The sequence below is a fragment of the Vulpes lagopus genome, chromosome 10 (assembly GCF_018345385.1).
Source record: "Vulpes lagopus strain Blue_001 chromosome 10, ASM1834538v1, whole genome shotgun sequence".
Taxonomy (NCBI): Eukaryota; Metazoa; Chordata; class Mammalia; order Carnivora; family Canidae; genus Vulpes; species Vulpes lagopus.
In genome coordinates, this window is record NC_054833.1 from 8,966,084 (window position 1) to 8,987,301 (window position 21,218).

At 41.4% G+C, this 21,218-nt stretch overlaps 1 protein-coding gene across 2 annotated transcripts in view; it reads right to left on the reverse strand.

Moving 5' to 3' along the window:
- RNF144B (ring finger protein 144B) overlaps positions 1 to 21,218 on the reverse strand; it is a 78,226-nt gene that overhangs the window by 37,225 nt on the left and 19,783 nt on the right. For both annotated transcript variants that reach the window (XM_041770944.1, XM_041770945.1), the window contains exon 3: positions 1,138 to 1,242. In XM_041770944.1, the coding sequence (XP_041626878.1) occupies positions 1,138 to 1,242 (105 nt within the window). The remainder of the gene's footprint in view (positions 1 to 1,137; positions 1,243 to 21,218) is intronic.

The window sequence follows — 21,218 nt, forward strand, 5'->3', positions numbered from 1 at the left end:
CTCAGCGGTTAAGCATCTGCTTTCGGCTCAGGGTGTGATCCTGGAGACCAGGGATCGAGTCCTACATCAGGCTCCCTGCATGGAGCCTGCTTCTCCCTCTGCCTGTGTCTCTGCCTCTCTCTGTCTCTCATGAATAAATAAAATCTTAAAAAAAAAAAAAAAAAACAGATTCAAGGAGTGCCTAGGTGGCTCAGCTGAATGAGTCTCTGCCTTCTGCTCAGGTCATGATCCCAAGGTCCTGGGATCAAGCTCCAAGTTAGGCTCTCTGATCAGCAGGGAGTCTGCTTCTCCCTCTCCCTCTGCCCCTGGCATGTTCTCTCTCTCTCTCTCTCTCTCTCTCTTCCTATCATTAATTAATAAATAGAATAGAATAAAATAAATCTAAAAAAAAAAAAAAAGCAGCTTCAAGGGCAAGCTCCTGATAAGGGATTGAAGAAACAAAGGAAAGGAATATATCACAATCTTAAGAATTAAGATGAAAGAAGAACTCATTCAAGAAAGCCATTTCTGATCCCATATAAAGATCAAACGAAAGGCCTGTGGACATGATTTTCAACTCCATCTATGTTTGTGAATGGCAATAGTTTATAGTCTATAACTGGTTAAAATCTGTTAAGATAATAACAGATTATTATTATCTGTTAATAATAGATAAACTTTTATCTATTATAAAATAGATAATAGCTTTTAGGGATCCCTAAAAATAGAAATAGATGTTTATCTTTATCTTTAAAGATAAAGATATGTTTATCTGTTTATCTGTTTATCTTTAAAGTATTAAAGATACTGTTTATCTTTAAAGTATTAAATCTGTTTATCTTTAAAGTATTAAATATCACAAGACCACTTGCTATTTAGCCTCCAGACCACACATTTGGTAACCTTGATTTCCAGCACCTTCACCTATTCTAGAGTTTCTTCAACACTCAGACAGCATTTATAAATAGAACTGAGGTAAATAACAGCTTTAACAGTTTGTATGAAGAATCCATACATATGTAGCAATACAGTACTCCTTTAAAAAGTTAGCTTCTGTATTTTGTTTCTAGACTGCCTGGCAGGGAAGTGCATAAGGAGTCAAGATCCTAGGAAATATCATCAACAGGAAAGAGAGAAGGTCATGGGACTCATCTGTACCTCTGCTTCCTGCAGGGTCCCGTGGTTTAGGCACACTGTGTCAGGGCAGGCAATGGGAGACCCACATCCTTCTCGGATTGCCAGCTGCAGGTACTGTTTCAAGCACTAGAAGTTAAGAAGAAAAAAAAGACCATTACTCATTGCATTTCAGTAGCACAAAGGTTACATAACCACCACGGCCTCTTCTTCCTTCACTGGCAGTCCTGGGCTCTTGTACTCAGGAAACATAAGTTATCACAAGTGTGAACATTGAGAGCCCTCACTTTGGAAAGAATGCAAGATAGGTGATTAATTATGTATGACCTCATCCTAAGAATATTGAGTTTACTCAAGGAAACAAGTCAAATTCCCAAACACTCACACATTTTATCTACCACTGATTTGGGAAAAAAGAAGCACTCTTTTGCACTGATGGCAAAAGCCTTCTTTTTACTTTTTCTTTTTCTTTTCTTTCTTTTTTTTTTTTTTTAACTTATGTGACTTCCTAGTTCCCTTATTACCTAGTGATCCTTTCCCTCAAAGTTGGCCCAAAAGTAGAACTTGTGACTCTCATGCTGAGCTAGCCAAACAGAATCAAAATACAATTGACCCTTGAACAACATGGGTTTGAACCATGTGGGTCCATGGATATGCAGGGTTTTCTCAATCAATACAGTACATAAATGTATTTTCTCTTACAATTTTCTTAATAACATTTTCTCTAGCTTACTTTATTGTAAGAATACAGCATATAATATATGTACAGTATATGTATGATCAACTATTTATGTTATCAATAAGGCTTCTGGTCAACAGTAGGCTATTACCAGTTAAGTTCTGGGGGAGTCAAAAGTTATATGTAGATTTTCGACTGCATGGGTGGGGGATCCAGTTGGTGCCCCTAACCTGTGCATTGTTCAATGGTCAATTTTAAGATTAAGGCACTAACTTATTATCTAGGAACACTCTCAATGGCAAATACACCTGGGAAAAGTAATATCAAAGACAATTTGGGAGAATGAGACCTTCCAAAACTATGCATCTCAGTGGGTGTGATAGTGAGGAGGTTTGAGTAGAACCTGGGGAAAGAAGAAATTGTATTTTAAAAAAAAAAAAGAAAGAAAGAAACCCAGAGGGGTGCCTGGGTGGCTCGATAGGTGGAATGTCCAAATCTCAGTTTCAGCTCAAGTCATGATCCAGGGTCATGGGCAGTAGCCCAGAGTCAGCCTCAGAGCTCAGGGGGAGTCTGCTTGGGATTTTCCCTCTCCCCCTGCCCCTCCCCCTGCTTGCTCTCTCTCTCAAATGGATAAATAAATGGGAGAAAGGAGGGGAGGGGAATAGAGGGAGGAAGGAAGGAAACCCAGAAAGAAGAGTCTTCTCATTCCCTCTTGCACCTGGATCTGGATCTTGGGCAGTGGGTGAAAACAGGGTCAGACTGAGAAGGTAGAAGGATTGACAGCATTATGGATACCTCAGACTCCTTCCTTCTCCCTCCCAACCCAGCCCCACATACCCACAGGAGACTAAGGGCCATAGTTCCGAAAGAAAGAGCTCTTAAAAATCCAGAAGTTGACTCCTCAATTGCCACTAATTTGCTCATAATTGGATGAGCTCTTGTCTGTATGCATGATGAAAAAAAGTCAAGCACACATGTTTGAGGAGAACACTCCAAAAACACATAAGCCAGTCTATGACTTAACAACTCTTAAAAAGTGATGATTACAACTGGGTTCAAATTTTTCAAATTTATGCATTTATGTATCAACCTGCTCCATTAGAAATATTGCTGTTGCACCAACCTTTTATAAAAGCTTAATTATTATTATTATTTTTTATTTATGATAGTCACAGAGAGAGAGAGAGAGACAGACAGACAGAGACACAGGCAGAGGGAGAAGCAGGCTCGATGCACCAGGAACCCAACGTGGGATTCGATCCCGGGTCTCCAGGATCGCGCCCTGGGCCAAAGGCAGGCACTAAACCACTGTGCCACCCAGGGATCCCTAAAAGCTTAATTATTAAAGAAATTCTATGGTCAGAATACTGAAACTATAATTGTGAACCTGTTCCTTTCACTGGTCATCTTTATTCTTTTTTTATTTTTTTAAGATTTCATTGATTTATTTGAGAGAAGAGAGAGAAAGCAAACATGAGGGGGGAGGGGCAGAGGAAAGGAGAAGCAGACTCTCCACTAAGCAGGAAGCCTGACATGGGGCTCAATCCCAGGACATTGGGGCTCAATCCCAGGACCTTGAGATCATGACCTGAGCCAAAGGCAGACACTTAACAGACTGAGCCACCCAGGCACACCTATCTTTATTCTTTTTCCCTACCTGAAAAGAAAACTAATACAACAATGACATTATTTCTAGAAACAAATCATATATTTACCTGATTGAAATTACCGTTACAATGTACTACCAAAGCAAAGACTAGAGCAAAATATTTAAACCAGATTTGTATTTCTAGAACTACTTAATAATTCCCTTCTTCAAGGAGTCCATTTTCCCCCTATGACTTCATCAGGAGAAAAAAATGGGAAAGTAACCCAAGTATCCAAAATAGAAGAGCATGTAAATAACTTATGCTAAATTCATACAACAGCATGCTGAAGAATCATGAAAATATTTTCAAATTATGTTTAAACACACAGGGAAAATGTTCATGATTCAGTATGAACTGGAGAAAAAAGGTATCTGGGAACAGGGCTTCTCTTGAGGAATTCTTCCTACAGTTGACTGTACTATAGGTACCGTATTTTAGCTTTTATTTTCTTGTTTGAGAGAAGGGTGAACAATTCCTTGCTCTAGGAGTTTCTGTGCCAGACACAGCCTCTTGTGCTAAGAAGAATGGAAAAGGAGAAGAGAGCCATAACTTGGAAATATGGGGAAGAATTTCAGTACATGTGCAAAACTCAAGAGGAAAAGCAAAAAAGCTGGCTCACAAAAAGGGGGGTTACACCAAAGGACAAATGAATAAATGATGCAAAGGCCTGTCCACCGGCTCTGTTCCTAAGGACCTCGCTGCCATCCATCTGCCACACAGATTCCAGTGTGACCACCACCCATGTTCCCCAACTGCCACTTGAAATTTAAGCAGAAAGGCTCTGAAAATGTATGGTCTCCAGGCTCAGGGGAAGGTATCTGAGAAAACAAAATGAACAGCATTATGAACATCTATTAGAATTATGTGGCTCGGGGATCCCTGGGTGGCGCAGCGGTTTGGCGCCTGCCTTTGGCCCGGGGCGCGATCCTGGAGACCTGGGATCGAATCCCACATCGGGCTCCCGGTGCATGGAGCCTGCTTCTCCCTCTGCCTGTGTCTCTGCCTCTCTCTCTCTCTCTCTCTCTCTGTGACTATCATAAATAAATAAAAATTTAAAAAAATTAAAAAAAAAAAAAAAGAATTATGTGGCTCTAGCCATGGTGCCATTCCCTCAGGTGACAATGGGAAAGTCACTTAAGTTGTGCCCCAAACCTGCTTCCCTTCATTGGAAAACCAGAAACAATTAATATCTGGCTATGGTTACCTCACAGGGTTTAAAAGACATGTACACACAAAACACAAACCTGGAATTGTATATACGGGAACCCTTTGAAAAAATCGCAAACTGCAGATTATTTGGTTTTATTTCTACTCCACTTCATTTAATCTTAGACGTTCTATCAAAAACTTGGTGAGGAAATGTTAATCCTCTGATTTCTGAGATTATCCTTTCTCTACTCCCTTTGGAGAACCAGTTAATAAGCCACTGTGGTACAGAACCTCCATAAACAGAGCAGATATTTGCAACAGGACATCATACACACCTCTATTCAAGCCTCTCGCTAGAACTATTTGCACCTGTAGAAAAAGCTTAGAGTCCAACAGAAATAAACACTTTGTGAGTCTTTACAGGCAAAAAAAAAAAAAAAATCATTTCAACTTATTTTACAAACCTGTAAAGTTGAAATCTAAGCTTTCCCAGGAGTTTATCATTTGTTCAGGAGTTCTATTTGTTAATGTAATGTTCTTAGGAGTTCTATTTGTTAATGTAATGTTCTTAGGTACGGACATGTAAAGCCAGTAAATTCTGAAGCTGCCAACAAGGACCCTCCTGGACACAATATTACATGACCCATGATTCTAGGGGAGAAGTCACAGCTATACATACGGGCTACAGGGCATGCATGCATGAATACAGACAGCAAGCTATCAGGACAGCTTAACACTCCATCACCGTGAGCATGCATTTCTAGTCGAAAGGCAAGAGGGACAACCGCCAGCCCTAGTTATTTCTTCTTGTTGAATTTTCAAGCACCTTCGGTTTATTCTGTCTTCCAACGGCTTTCACTAAGAATTTAATCCCAAACCCTCCCTTCTCTCCCCCAGCACCTCTGGCTGAAGCACAACAGAAGCAAAAACATTCATTGGAACTCCCCTGTGCATGTTATACAAACCAAACCCACATAAATGGTTAACAATTCTAGAAGAGACTGGCTTCCAGACTGTAAATGAAGACACAAAGAGGGGGAGAAAAAGCACCATCATTTAGTCACATTAAAAAAAAAAAAATTCCCTCCCAGGCAGGCAGTCTCTGCTTTGCCGTCCTGCAGACAGCTCCCCTGCACTGTACTCAGTAAACTTCTATCTCCTCTCTTCAGCTCCCCTGCACTGTACTCAGTAAACTTCTATCTCCTCTCTTCTGCCCTGGGGTGAATTCTTTCACCATTGGGCCACCGGCCCCCAACCCATACAACCACCTCACATTTGCTGGCCCTCCCAGGGAACCTCTGGCCCAGTGGGGCCTGGCTTCTCCCTGGATTATATGGGAATTTCTCAGGACTTTCTTGGGAGGCATAGGGTGGGCTCAAGGAGGCTGTGGGGGGGAAAAAAAAAAAAAAGGAGGCTGTGGGGGGAGCTGATGACCTCAGGCTGAGATTACTCCTAGGCGAGGTTCAGGCTAGAAGTTCCTGATGGGGGGAAGGAGGAGAAAGCCACCAGAGCCCTTGCCAGAAAGAACAAAGGATTTCCCCTCTGGCCCTTGGGAGAAATCTCCCCCTCCTTTCCCTTTCACTTTCTGGCCCCCACCTGGCAGTCTAACCTAGTCCTTCCCAGACAAGGGCTCTGGCCTGATGGTCAGACTGGGCCCACCCATGAGGGCCAAGGACCCCTTCTCTCTGCTCTCCCACTCCACCCCCAGTGTGTGGCACAGTCGGCAGCGACAACTAGTCCAGGGCGCATCTGCACACCTTGTGGACCCATTGACTGACTCTCAGCCACTGTGTGCTGCTTTCGGGCCCCCACTTTTTCCTCTGTCCCCACTGGTCCGGCCACTGTCTTGACCTACAGGCAAAATATGCTCCTGCATATCGGACTGACTCCATTCCATACACAGGTGACAAGTCCACAAGGACCTGTCTGAGGGTCCCCTCCTGCTGTATACCCCAAGGACCCAGCCACCTTGGAGTTTCACTTAAATCGCCTATGAGCACGTTAATCTAATACTAAGCTCTGCCTGTAACTGCACAGAATCCCCAATGGCCCAACAAGTTTAGGTAGGGACAGGGTGTCCCCCACCCCACCCAGCAGGAAACAGCTACTGCAGGCAAGACTTCCATCCAAATGCCAAAGTTGTGTCATTGTCGGTCAGTCAGTGGGGAATACAGAGGCCCTTTTTTGGCAATAGGCTTGAGCTATGGAAACCCAAGTAAGGTAAAAGGGCCCCGTTGACCAGCAGGCTGAATGCAAACAGCCTTGTTAAGTGACTCACTTCAAAATATCCATAGGCTGTAGCTGACCAATGGGTTACCCACAACCTGACACAGATACCCAAAAAGGGAAAATTCAGTATGTTCCCATACCTTCTCGCTCCCTCTTCTCTCCCTCCCCTACAGCCCCCATCACAACCTCCTGGCAGATGGTCTGTCCTTTGTTGCTCCCTTGCATTCCATAAAATTCTATCTCCTTAAAAAAAAATTACATTCCATTAAATAATAGCATTAAACAGATGCCAATATATGCAATTTTCGTAACAGAGTCTAAGGGAAATGTTTTGAACAAAACTTTTTGAAAATCCTGATGACACACAAAAAGAAAGAAATGTTTTGGGTTTTTTTTTTTTTTTTTTCCTTTTTTAAATAGTCAACATTCCACTCAATTTGTATGGGAGAACACAGAAACATTTTTAGGCCATGGACCATCATATATAATAATGATTTTTTTTCTCTCCTCCAAGTCCTGTCCTTGTCTTGCATTTTCTATCTCTCTCTCATTTTCTATCTCATTCTCTCTATATATTCACAAATGACATTTCCATCCACCCAGTTGCACAACCCGGAAATGCATGGATCATCTCTAACATCTCTTTGTCTTACCCTGGATCCAATAAATGCCTACTAGAAGTCTTCGCCTAACCATGCCCTCACTACTTAACAGAGCCTTTGAATCCCACTGTCCCAACATACCAGCTTCCCCACATCCCCAGTCTTCCCCAGCTCAGTAGATGGAACCAATTACCCAATTACTCAGCCAAAACAAAAACAAAGACACCCTTGATGCCTCTTTGCTCAAACTCTCAACCAAAACATGTCCCCAAACTCAGCATTTCTCATCATTTCCGCTGCAAACTCAAGTCCCCATCACCCCTTTTGGAGACCTCTGCACTAGCTTTCTTTCTGGTCTCTACTCCACACAGTAGCCCAGTCCTCTTCATACATCTTTCTAAAACATAAATCATATTTTATTCTCCTGCCCCCAAACCCTCCAAAGAATGTGCATCTCATGTAGATGGCCTCGCCAACTCCTTACCATGGCTCATATGGTCCTACTTGTTTCTGACTCCTGGCGACTGCTCAGCTCATTTCTACCACATTCTCCCTTTACTCTGGGAAAATGAACCTGGCCACTATTTCTTCGACATGTCACACTTGGCTTCTTTCTTGGTTGGAGTCATTTACTCTCTCTAGAATGTCCTTCCCCTAGATGTTTCCATCTCAGGTCATTCAGGGTTGTGCTCAGTGTCACCTCCTCAGATCGGCCTTCACTGACTAAAAAGGCCAATCTTCCCTCCTGTATCAGGCCTTCTTACCCTGCTTTATTTTTCTTCATAGCACTTTCTACTACCTATGATATTTACTTGTGTCTTATCTTGTACCACTAGAAAAAGTACAGGGACATGGTCGTCTTGGATGGATTCCAGAAAAACACATAGAAGGTACTACAAAACACATTACTGCATGATTTTATACATTCCAAAGTCCTATCCATTCCATGTCCTAAGTATTGATCAGGCCTGTTCACCTCTCCCAATCTCTTCCTGCCCCATACTTAGACCACTTTCCATTACCTGCTACCTGGACTTCTGCCTTAGTCCATCCATTCACTGATCTTCCTATATCTGATTTGCCTCTTTCTAATTAATTCTCCACACTGCTGGCAAAAGGAACTTTAATACAAGTCTAAATCTGATCCCTTCTGTCATCAGCTTAAAACCCTTCCAAGACTGTACCCACTCTTTATGTCTCCTTTGTAGCACTTATTATAATTAGGACTTTAAAACTAGGTGTATATAGGGGTGCCCGGGTGGTTCAGTGTGTTAAGCATCTGACTCCTGATTTTGGCTCAGGTTATGGTCTCAGGGTCACATGGATGGAGCCTCATGTTCGGCTCCATGCTGGGCATGGAGTCTGCTTAAGAATCTCTCTCCCTCTACCCCTCCCCCAACCCTATATGCGTGTTTGCGCTCTCTCTCTCTCTCTCTCTCTCTCTCTCTCAAAAACAAATTAGGTGTATATAGTTATGTACCTCCAAAAGCCTCACTCTCTCCACTCAGTCCACCTGTCAACATTACCAGGTATTTCAACCTTTAGATTTCTTTTATTAAAACCTCATCTCTAGAATAATCCTGTCACCATTCACGAATAGTTAGGACAGGAGGATAGTCAGATGAGGCAGTGGCTTCCTTGCAGAGGTCAGAGCCTTGAAGAAAAGGATATAAGACAGGTATGTTTCTATGGACAAGAAACACTTGAAACTATGAGGCACTAATGGGCAGGGTGGCTGTGATACTATGATTTAAAAGAAGTACAAATACATTCTTCCTATTTCTTGCACAGAGCTTCTAAAACTTTTGGGATCGCCTAAGGAATCAGAGAGATCAAGGTATCTTCTGTTACGTTAACAAACAGAGGCAACTTTGGGAAGCTCCCCGCCCCAGGTCAAAGCACCAACCCTATGAGTAGAGGGCCAAAACTTACAGTCCCATGAATCGACTGACCTCCAGGGAGGGGAGAGAGGCTGGAAGTTATATCCTGGGCCACTGGGGATTGATTCAGTCATGCCTATGGAATGAAACCTCCATAAAAATACAGAAGTCAGAGAGCTTACTGGTTGGTGAACACACACAGATTTGTTAAGAATGGTGCACTTTGGAGCACATGGAAGCTCCATGCTCTTTCCCCACACCTTGCCTTATGCAGGTCTTCCTGCTGGCTGTTCCGGAGTTATATCATTTTATAATAAACCAATAATCTAGTAAGTAAAATGCTTCTCTGAGTTCTTGGAGCTGCTCTAGCAAGTTAATTGAACCCAAGGAGGAGGTCATGGGAACCTATCATTTACAGCCAGTCGATCAAAAGTGCAATTAACAACCTAGGCTTGTGACTGGCACTCAAAGTAGGGAGACTTCTTTGATCTAGGCTTATTTGGATAAAGGTCTATTCAGATTCTTTCCCCATTTTTAATTGGGTTATATTTGTGTTTTTATTATTGAGTTCTAAGAGTTCTTCATATATTCTGCAGGTGTCCCATACTGGATTTGATTTGCAAATATTTTCTCCCATAATGGGTTTGGTTATCTTTTCATTTTCCAGAGGATGCCCATCATGAAGGTTTTCAATCTTGATGAAGTCCAATTTTTTTTCTTTTGTTCATGCTTTGCCTAATCTGAGGTAACGAAATTTTTTCTATTTCCCATATTTTCTTCAAGAAGTTTGCAGGTTTAGCTCTTACAGTTAGGTAGAATCCATTTGATTTAATGTTTGTCCATGGTGTGAAGAAACAGTCCAACCTCCTCTCTTGCAAATGGCATCCAGTTGTCCCAGCATATCGAAAAACTATTCTTTCTCCCTTTGAACTGCCTTGCCATCCTTGATGGAAATCCATTGACGACCGACATGAGAATTTATTTCTGGAACTGCCAATTCTATTCCATCAACCTGTCTATCCTTATGACAGCGTGACACAGTTTTGATTATTACAGTGCTGTAGTTAAGTTTGAAATCCGGAAGCAATTTCTCCAACTTTGTTCAACTTTTATGAGACTGTGTTGGCTATGCTAGGTCCCTCAATTTTCCATACAAAATTTCGGACAAGCTTGTTGATTTCTGCAAAGAAGATATTTGGGATTTTGATAGGATTTGTATCTATAGATCCACTTCATGGCCATTTTAACAATATAGGCATGCCTTGTGTATCATGCTTCCCAGATACTATGTTTTTTTTACAAACTGAAGATTTGTGGCAACCCTGCATCCAATCCAGCAAGGCTATTGCACCATTTTTCCAATAGCATTTGCTCACTTCCTGTCTCTGCGTCCTACTTTGGTAATTCTTTGCATATTTCAAACATTTTCATTATATATTATATTTGTTATGGTGATCCATTGGTGATTGTGACTCATTGAAAGCTCAGAGGATGGTTAGAATGTTTTAGTAATAAGGTATTTTTTAATTAATAGGGGGTTTTTTTAGATGTAATGCTATTGCACACTTAAAAGGCTACAATATAGTGTAAACATAACATATGTGCTGGGAAACGAAAAAATTCATTGGGCATGCTTCATTACAATATTTGCTTTATTAAGTTGGTAACCAAATCTCCAATATCTCCTACGTATGCCTGTATTAATCCATGAATATGGAGTGTCTTTCTATTCAGTGTTCTTGAATTTCTTCCAACAATATAGTTTTCAGAGTAGAAGTTTTGTACTTCTTTTGTTAAACTGATTCCTATGTATTTTATTCCTTTTGAATTATTGCTAATAATTGTTTTTAATGTGCCATTATCATACTATCCTTTGCTAGTGTATAGAAATACAATTAATTTTTGTATATTGAGCTTGCATTCTGCAATCCTATTAAGCTGGCATCAGTGTTTTCAAACTCTGTTATTTCAATATGCAACCAAGAACCTCTAGTCCAATTCAATCTATGGCCTCAAGTCTAATCAAGGAAATACATGCATCATCACTGCATTTAACTTACTCTGTAATACTCAGAAGTATAATCTCCATAAGAAGGAAGGACCCCTTTCTAACCAGCATCTCTGTAGAGAATGCATGCATCTAGCTAGTTCCAAAAGAAACCATAAAGGAAGCCTAAGAAGGAAATTATATATGCAAAAGTTAAAACTCTGATTGAAATCCTCTAAATAACCCAAAATAGGCTGTTACTGTTTTTGGAAAAGGGTACTAAGATCCACTTTGTAAGTTTGAGAACAGTCATTCAATATGGAAGATTAAATCTGGCCCCCCATCGAAAGTACCTTCAGTTCCCACCAAGCAAGAGTGATCAAACACTTATATCTTTAGCTCAAGTGATCATGAAACATCTAAATTAAGAAACTCAGTGATGGAAACAGCTCTGAAGAGAAATCCACTGGAAATGCTGCAGACTGATCCAGCCCTCACAATGAAATGACTCAAACCTGCTAGACTGGAAGCACCTTTCAATCAGAGCAGGGAGCTGGCACTAAGCTTGGGAAGGATCTGCTTTCAAAACAAGTAATTCAATAACTCTCCGATTGACCTTTCAGAGGCTCTCCCTTTTATCCCACCATGGTTGCGCTTCTTAACAGAGGGGCCTCCACTTCTCAAACGAGTTCCAAAGAGATCCTTCTGTGCCAGGTGCTTACAACACAATCTACCCAGAAAAGCAACCGATGATTCCAGGAGAAAGAAAATAAAGCTTGCCAAGTTTACATCCTTCCACTTCCTCCAAAGAAACACGAGATCTTAGAACTGGCAGCCCTCAGCTGGCCCCCAAGCCCTAGCCAACAAGCCCAGGACAGGCAGTGAGGATAAGCACACCCCAGATTAAACATCGGGAGATTCCACTGAACTCATTTATCACTTTCTTCCTCCTCCTCTTGTGCACCCAAAGAGTCCCCATTTGAACTCTCAGGCAGCCTTCCTGATTCTCCCAGAATGCACAGAAGGCCTCAGCAATACAGAGGAAAACAAATCCCAAATTAACAAAGGGTCAAAAAACCCCTTCAGCCATGATGTAGGGCTATGCAAGTTATCTGCATAAAATATAACCATCAACCATCCAAGTAAACGCAGTGAAGAATGTAGGCTTAGACTCTACTAGAGAATTCACAGGGAGTATCCATCGGTTTCGTCCATACAAGGGATAGAAGGATAAAAGGATGGAGAGATGTGTGATAAAGCAAGTAGTGTAAAAATTTAATGATGGAATCTAAGAGGTGGGGGGGAATATAGATACTCATTGTTAAACTTCTTTCCCCTTTGTTGTGTGCTTGAATGGTTCCGTTAACAAACTGATGTACAAATTTTTAAGCTAAAAAAAGAAAAAAAGAATTACACCATTCACCAAATCTCAGATCTTAATGTTCCTTAAAGCAAGAATCATCTGTGTTATATCCTATATAAACCCCCAATATCTGTCTTACTATTTAAACTGGAGTCTGAATAAATTAGTGGGATGAAATTTTATTAATTAAAATTAATGGTAGCAACATTACTGATCACCTAAATTTTTGAAATTTCTCAAGAATATTTACATTGTATAAATGAGACAATGAAGCTAACTCATCATCAACTACATTTTTTTCTACAGGAAAAAACCTACAAAAAAAAGCCAGCGTGCAAAATAGTTTACACCAATGACCCAGAGGTCAATCAACTGTGATGCTGTTAAATTTCTTCAAGAGAATATGGTTTCTTTACATAGACTACTAGTTAGAAATGACTTACTATCAGTTTAGCTTAAGCCTTAAGCAACTTCCTCCTTGACTACATTTACAAAAGAGAATTATTAGATTTAAGAAATGTGAACTCTGAGGAAGTTGAACTAACACTGAGTAGGCTGAAATTGAGCCATCTTGTAATATTCAAAATTAACTTAAGTGATTTTATTCAACAACTCCACAGCAAATCACAGTACCTTTCTACTTATAATAGAGATGATAACAAAATTATGACTATCCATTTATGGCAGAATTTTCCCCTAGTTTTTCTACTGTAAAAATGTGAATGTTGAAGCAGCTCAGTGGTTGAGCATCTGCCTTTGGCTCAGGCATGATCCTGGGATCCTACAGGGAGCCTGCTTCTCCCTTTGCCTTTGTCTCTGCTTCTCTCTCTGTGTCACTCATGAATAAATAAATAAAATCTTTTTTTAAAAAAGTGAATGTTTTTGACATAGCTAGATAAGCAAATTTCTAAAATCAGGGAGGTTTCTACATGGTGCTTACTTTTACTTTAATTGCCATAATTTGGGATCCCTGGGTGGCTCAGGGTTAAGTGTCTGCCTTTGGCTCAGGGCATGATCCCAGAGTCCCAGGGTTGAGTTCCACATCAGGCTCCCTGCATGGAGCCTGCTTCTCCCTCTGTCTGTGTCTCTGTCTCTCTCTCTGTGTCTCTCATGAATAAATAATTAAAATTAAAATTTTAATAAAATTAAAATAATAAAATTATTTTATATATAAAATAATTGCCATAATTTGAGTCAGTCTTCCTTTTCTTTCTCTTAATAAATCTACAGGCTTGCATACCTAAGACTACTCTTGACTGTCTTAAAATCTATCCTTGAATGCCCAGTTCCCAAAAGTTTTAAAAAGTTTTATTTATTTATTTATTTTTTTAAGAAACACAGAAAGAGAAAGAGAGGGTTGGGGAAGGGGCAAAGAGAGAAAGAGAAGCTTCAAGCAGACTCCTCGCTGAGCATGGAGCCCAATATGCTTGGATCCCAGGACCCCGGAATCATGACCTGAGCCAAAACCAAGAGTCGGACGCTCCCCAGGTGTCTCTATACTGGTTTCTTAATGTGTAAACTGAAGGCTAAAAGTAAATAAGGGGAAAAAAAAGAGCACCCTTGCCTTTTACATATTACATGGCACATATTTAAAGGCCTTGCTTGTCCTTCTTGGATTTTTTTTTTAATAGATGAATATACTGAGGGTCAAAGACACTGGAAAAAAAAAAACCCTACACCCTACATTCATGTGGCTAATAGCTCACAAACACTTACCAAAAGAGTCAAACCAAAAGGACCTCCCTCCTGGGGGTAAGGAAATGCTTCAAAACCATTGAGGCTTTTGGTTAACACAGAGCTTATGTATTTCTATGGAAATGAGGCACTGACTACGACTAACCTCATCCCAAGAGGTGCCAAGTGTATCTGAAATCCACCACTTAATCAATCCTTAATGCACTTAAATATTGAGAAAATGGAGCTTTAGAGTTAACTGAATTTTCTAGTTAGTTTGCAACCTCTGGCTTCAACTTGTCTAAATTTTTATAAGTTCCTTTTCCTATATAGCAACATCTAATCAGTGAACATAAACTGTTTTGTGTGATAATGCATCTCTTACCAACATTATAAACATTATTGTCCATTCGTTCATGTCTCCAAAATACAATATACTTTTCTTGATAGGACTTATTTTTCTAAGCTGACAGTACTGTGAATACCATGGTGTAAAATGAGCTGAAACTATAATGGAACTGGACAAACTGCGTATTTTTTAAAGACAGATTCATGAGGTGAGCTTGTCTTGCTAAAATTTTCTTCCTCCTTAAAAGAGGAAACATTGATTAAACAATGAGATATATTCTTTTCACATCTCAGATTAGAGAAGGCAAAAAATTTGAAAATATCCAGAGTGTCAAGGAAGGGGGCTTTCCTACATGTATGATGGGAGCTGTCAACACAACAGTTTGGGAGGGCAATTTAGCAACATATCCAATTAGAATGCACATACCCTTTTATTAGGCAATTCCACTTCTAGAAAGTTTTCCTAAACAGATACAGTTTCACATTTATACAAGTACAAAAAGTTTCATTTATCAGAACAAACACTTAAAAAGAAAGGTGGGTCTATATACTCTTAACAAAGAAGCATGTCCACAAAACACTAACTTAAATTTGTAAAGAAAAGTTAAAGAAAAAAATACCTGTAAAGATCCCATTTCTCTATTACATGATGTGTGTGTGTGTGTATAAATATATATATCCATCCATGTGTTTACATATTTGCACACAGAGAAGGAATCTGGAAGGCGAACTGATCATACAATCAATACCTTGGAAGCTTTTGTTTTGTTTTAAAACCAGCACAGGAGGTTCAATTAGTTAAGTGTCTGACTCTTGATTTCTGCTCAGGCCTTGGGGTCGTAAGATTGAGCCCCACATCGGGCTCCACACTGGGCATGGAGCCTGCTTAGGATTTTTTCTTTTCTTTCTTTTCTTTCTTTTTCTCTCTCTCTTCCTCTCTATCCCCCCACCCCTCCTCTGCTCTCTCTCTAAAAATAAAAATCTTTTAAAAACCTGGCATATATTACTGGGTTATTATTAAGAGTTAAAGTCAGCCTTTAAAAAGGAGAGCACAAGGAAAAATAGGGTAAGAAGGAAGAAAATAAAGCAACTAAGGTTTCAACTCTATTTCTTTTTTTTTCTTCCAACTCTATTTCTACATACATTCTCTAACCCCCATCAATGTACATGAAATCGGTCACCAAAACCTTCACATTTTAGCTGAAATCAGTCTGGGACCGAAAGCCCTTCTGGATTATACTGGAAGGGAAGAGAGCAATAGCCATGTGCCCTTTCCTTCTGCCTTGCCCCTGGGAGCCTTCATTTGCCTGCTGACTTTCCACTTCTATGAAAGAGAGAAACAGAGGATCTAACACCCTACACATCCCACCCAGAAATGACTGCAAACTTTGCAGAAGTAGTGGCATTAACTGGAGAAGCTCTCTGATTCTGGCACAGTTGCTGCCGCCTGACCCCAGTACTGTAGGACAGTGGTCATCAGGTGAATGATTTGCTTGGGATGGAGGGCTGAGTGGGCCTCAAAACGTGAACACACAAACCCAGACATTTGTTACTCAAGTAAACAGGGAACTACTGTAGATCTACTTCATGATCTTTAAAGTAGGGATATTTTTTAACAACTGAGTTGGACATCACTTTATGGATGAAATGGGTTAAAGCCCTTAGAACAATGGCTCCTGCTGAATAAGGTGGATGAATGCTTGCTGCTGTCATGCAACAGTGATGGTTACTGATGCCTTTCTTCCTGGGCTTCTGCCCTCAGTGAACTTCAAGTGTGGACGGGAGGGTAAAATGGGTCTAGGTCAGATTGCTGGAATGTAAGGCAATACAGATACTTGGTTTGGTTGTTTTTTTTTTTTTTTTTAAGATTTATTTATTTGAGAACAAGAGAGAGAGAACATGAGCAGGGGGAGGGGCAAGGGGAGAGACAGAAGCAGACTCCCCACTGAGCAGGGAGCCCAATGCAAGGCTTGATCCCAGGACTCTGGGATCAGGACCCGAGCCAAAGGCAGATGCTTAACCAACTGAGCCACCCAGGCACCCCTGCAATACAGATATTTGTATGAAATCTATTTGATTCCATTTTAATGCTAAATGCTTTCAGAGAAATGCTGATCCTTTTTACACTAGGGTAGCCAATGCCACCAGGGTAAGAACTATGTTTGAGTTTTTCACCCATAAATCCCCCCAATCTAGTATTCTGCTTGACAAAGTATTTGTTGACTTGTAATTGCCCTGATCATGCAATGAGACTTCATTAGTTACTGAGCAAGTGACATATTGAAGGAAGAAAGAGGAAGATTCTAGAAAGTAGGAAAGACATGAAGGTGTGAGATACGTTGCATAAGAGGCAGCAGGACTTCAGCGTCAGCCCTAAGGAATATGATTCAAACAGGAGTGCGTGCAAGAATGACAGGAGTGGCATTTCGACAGCAACATTGTGAGAAATCAGACATTAGCATCCAAATACAGAAGAGGGAGAAATTGGGACATGAAACTAATTTTCATACTCCAGACGTCAAAGTTGCAGTCTGCCATAATAAATATTGCATATGTGGGTGAGGGGAATGTTCTCCAAGCTCTCAACAGCCCCCTTCCTTCCTCTTACCCATTTGCTCCCTTCCAGACCATTCTGTACTCTGCGCCAGAGCCATCCTCCCTCCCTCCCTCCCTCCCCCATATCCAAACAAAGCCCTTCAGTGGCTCCCTCATGCTCTTTAACAAGGTATACAAGACCCTCCCCAACCTCACTCTCCAACCTCATGCCCAAGCACCCCCATGTCCCCCACAGTATGTTCCAGGGACGTCTCTTGGCTCAGCTCTGCAGGATGCCACTCTTCCTTGGCTCTGTGTCTTCATATGTGGCTGCCCCTGTGGCCCTCTTCCCATCCACAGCCTCACCAACACTGCCATCAAGCAACCTCCTGGTCCCCTCTTGGTCTCAGCCACTCAGAAAACCTTCTCTGACCTCCCCAAGTCTACTTTAGGTGGCTTCCCTTGCACTCCCACAGCACACTGTACTTCCCTCATCAGGGGGTCTGCTTCCCACGGGAGAAGTGGACTGGTTATGCCTATCCACACAGCGCTGTGGCTGGGACGTGGCAGTTACCAAATGGAGGAGTAGAATCAGGATTCAAATGAGAACTGACTGAGGCACCTGGGTGGCTCAGTCGGTTAAGCATCTGCCTTCAGCTCAGGTATGGCCTCAGGGTCCTGGGATCAAGCTCCTGGCTCAGCAGGGAGTTTGCTTCTCCCTCTGCCCCTCTCCTGCTTATGTGCTTCTCTCTCTGTCTCTCTCTCTCTCTCTCTCTCTCTCCTTCTCTCTCTCTCTCAAATAAATAAATAAATAAATAAATAAATTTTTAGAAAAAAGATAAGAATAGACTTACAGGAAATTGGAATAAACATACAACTACAAAAAAATAAACAGAAAAACTTTGGTGACTCAGTAAGTGTAAGGGAAAGTTTTCTCACTGTATTCCCATTTGTGTCTGCTTTCTGGTCATGGTTTGCACATTTGGCCAGCCTATCATATTCTGATATGTGGTTTGAAAAATTAAAACTTTGGCAAGGTAGGCTGTGGAAAAAAAAAAAAGTCTCCACAACACACCAACACACATTGCCAACGTACCATCTTTTTATAACCTTCTTTGTGAAAAAGAAATTAAATCTTGTTCCTTATTCTAGTACCACCCCCCTACCCTGAGACCATATGCTTTCCTAAGAGAAAACAGAAATGCCTGAAGTACTTGTTCAGCTTATGATCAAAGTCAAGAATGTTGTGCAAATAAAGCTTGTTCCAAATGCTTGTGTTAACAAAAGGGGTGGTAGGGGGAGAAATGAAATGCTATTTATTAATATCCCCACAATGGATGGAGTACTGTGGGAGAATTTTTAATGAGCAATCTTGTCCTAACAATAAGATAAGCCTCATTCAAATAATACAGAGCTAGTGAGTAGAATAAAAATTAGATTTCAACCAGTTTTGTTCTGGAGAGCAGAACCAGGTTGGAAATAGGTTTCAAATGTATACAGAAGAGATAAATTTTAAATCTTAGAATTTAAAATTCTGTAGAGGTACTTGGGTGGCTTGGTCAGCTGAGCATCCTACTCTTGATTTTGGCTCAAGTCATGATCTCAGGGTTGTATGATGGAGCCCCAAGCCGGGCTCCATTCTCAGCAAGGAATCTGCTGGGAATTCTACCTCTCCTTCTCCCTCTGCTCCTCCTCCGCACATGCATGTTTCGCCCTCTCTCTCTCTCTCTCAAATGAATAAATAAATCTTAAAAAAAAAAAAGAGAGAGAGAGAGAGAAATTCTGTACTTGAATAGCCAGTGTCATGGTATGTCCCAATCCTGGAAGTTTTCGAGCAAAATCTCGATGATCACACTAAAATTAGTAGACAGCTATGTACACACTAGCTTCATTCCAGGCACTGGACTACATGCTTTCTCCATATTATCTATTGCAACCTTCTCTATAACCTTAGATGATTTATTATCATCCCTATATTCTTAGATGATTTATTATCATCCCTATATTCTATAAAAGAAAATGAAGCCTGAGACTACCCAAACACGAGTGGCTACCACTCACTGGTTCCACGCCACTATCACCTCTGGTCTGGATTATTGTATTTATCTTTTAACTCTCCCTGCTTTCATCCTTGCCCCTGCAGTTAACTCTCTATGCAGCAGCCAAGGTGGCTGTGATGGTTAATTTTATGTGTCAGCTTGACCAGGCTACAGGATTCCCAGATATTGGGTTGCAACATAATTTCTAGGTGGATCTATGAGAGTGTTTCCAGATGAGACCAGTATTGAAATTGGTAGACAGAGGAAAGTAAACTCCCTCCCCATGTGGGTGGGCCTCACCTAATCAGTTGAGGGACTGAACAAACCCACACGGCAGAGGGGAGTATTCATTCTTTCCACCTGACCGCATGAGCTAAGACACTGGTTTTCTCCTGCCCTCAGCCTGGAACACACCAGTGATTCTCCTGAGGCTAGGCTCCAGCTTGTAGGGAGATCAGGAAACTTCACCTCCATAATTGTATGAGCCTTTAAAATACAGTTAAATCATGTTACTTTGTGGATTAAAGCCCTCCAAAGGCTTCTGTCCTCACATGAGACTAAGGCCAAAATCCTTACAATAGCCTGCAGGGTCCTCCAGACAGACCACTACCTCTCTGATGTCATCTCCTACTGTTTCCCTTTGGAGAGACACACACATTGACCTTTCGCTATACCTGAATGCCACACACAATCCCAGTTGAGGACCTCCATACTGCTCCCCTCTCCCAAAAACTCTTTTGCCAGATATCTATACAGCTTTTTTCTCTTGTCCTCCAGGTCTCTAAGGAATACCTTACCAGCAAGACTTCCATGACCATCCAATGCATAGCAGAAACACCCCCTGCTGGCTCCTGCAGGCCTACTGTCCCCCACACCGTGCTTTGTCTTAACTCAGAGCCTCTATCAACATCTGACTTGCATGTCTGCTTGTCAGTATCTGTGCTTTGCACCAAAATCTGAGCTATCTGAAAACCAGGCCTTGATCTGATCATTCACCACTAGACCTTGACCCTCAGAAATATACAGGGCACAATAAATATTTTTGTATATGCTGAATTAATGATGCCCAAGTAACCAGATTTGAGACCCAGTCTTGCAGATGCCAAACCATACTGGCATCCAGAAAGAGGAGCCACAGTGGAGTCACTCAGCCCAAAGAGTGTGGTTTCCTTTTGCTGCTCTTTGCTTTTGCCACATTTAACCGCTTGCCTTGAGTGAGTGACTGGTGAGCGCTGGGCATGGATGAGATCATGGGGCCAGAAAGCCAACTCCTCCTTGAGTCATCCCACTCCATTTCTCATGCTGTTTCCATTTGTTCCCACTTCTCAGATGCTATCTATCCTGCAGTGGCTCCCTCCTCCCTCGGTGGTGGGAAAATACAGGACTAAAATTTGCATTTCAAATCAGCGACTTGACTGATAAATACAAAGTCATCAGAATGTATTTGTGGCAAATACAAAGCATCATCAGAACTCTTGAGTTTAAGTGGTGAGAATATTGAAGTCCTTTACAAACAGTGACAGACGAGGCCACTGAAAACCTGAGAGAGAAATTCACTCTATCCATAAGACTAACCTTACAAACCTTTAGTATCAGAAACCAACAGGAGGGCACCTGGCTCAGTCAGTTAAGCTGTCTGCCTTCGGCTCAGGTCATGATCCCAAGGGTCCTGGTATGGAGCCTGCATCAGGGTCCTTGCTCTGCAGGGAGTCTGCTTCTCCCTCTCCCTCCCGCTCCCCCTGCTTGTGCTCTTTCTCTCTGTCAAATAAATATCATCTTAAAAAAAAAAAAAACCCAACAGGATAAGGAAGGGCTTAACACTGGCAGCATTTACTTCTGTCCATTTAATGTACTAGAAAACAGCAGAATGCAGAGAACTGGAGAATTTGAAAGCTTCAGGAAGGGCTGGCAGGTCAGGACCAGAGGGCGGGACAAAAGATTTTCCTGACGTTGCTGGCATACGATGCCTCA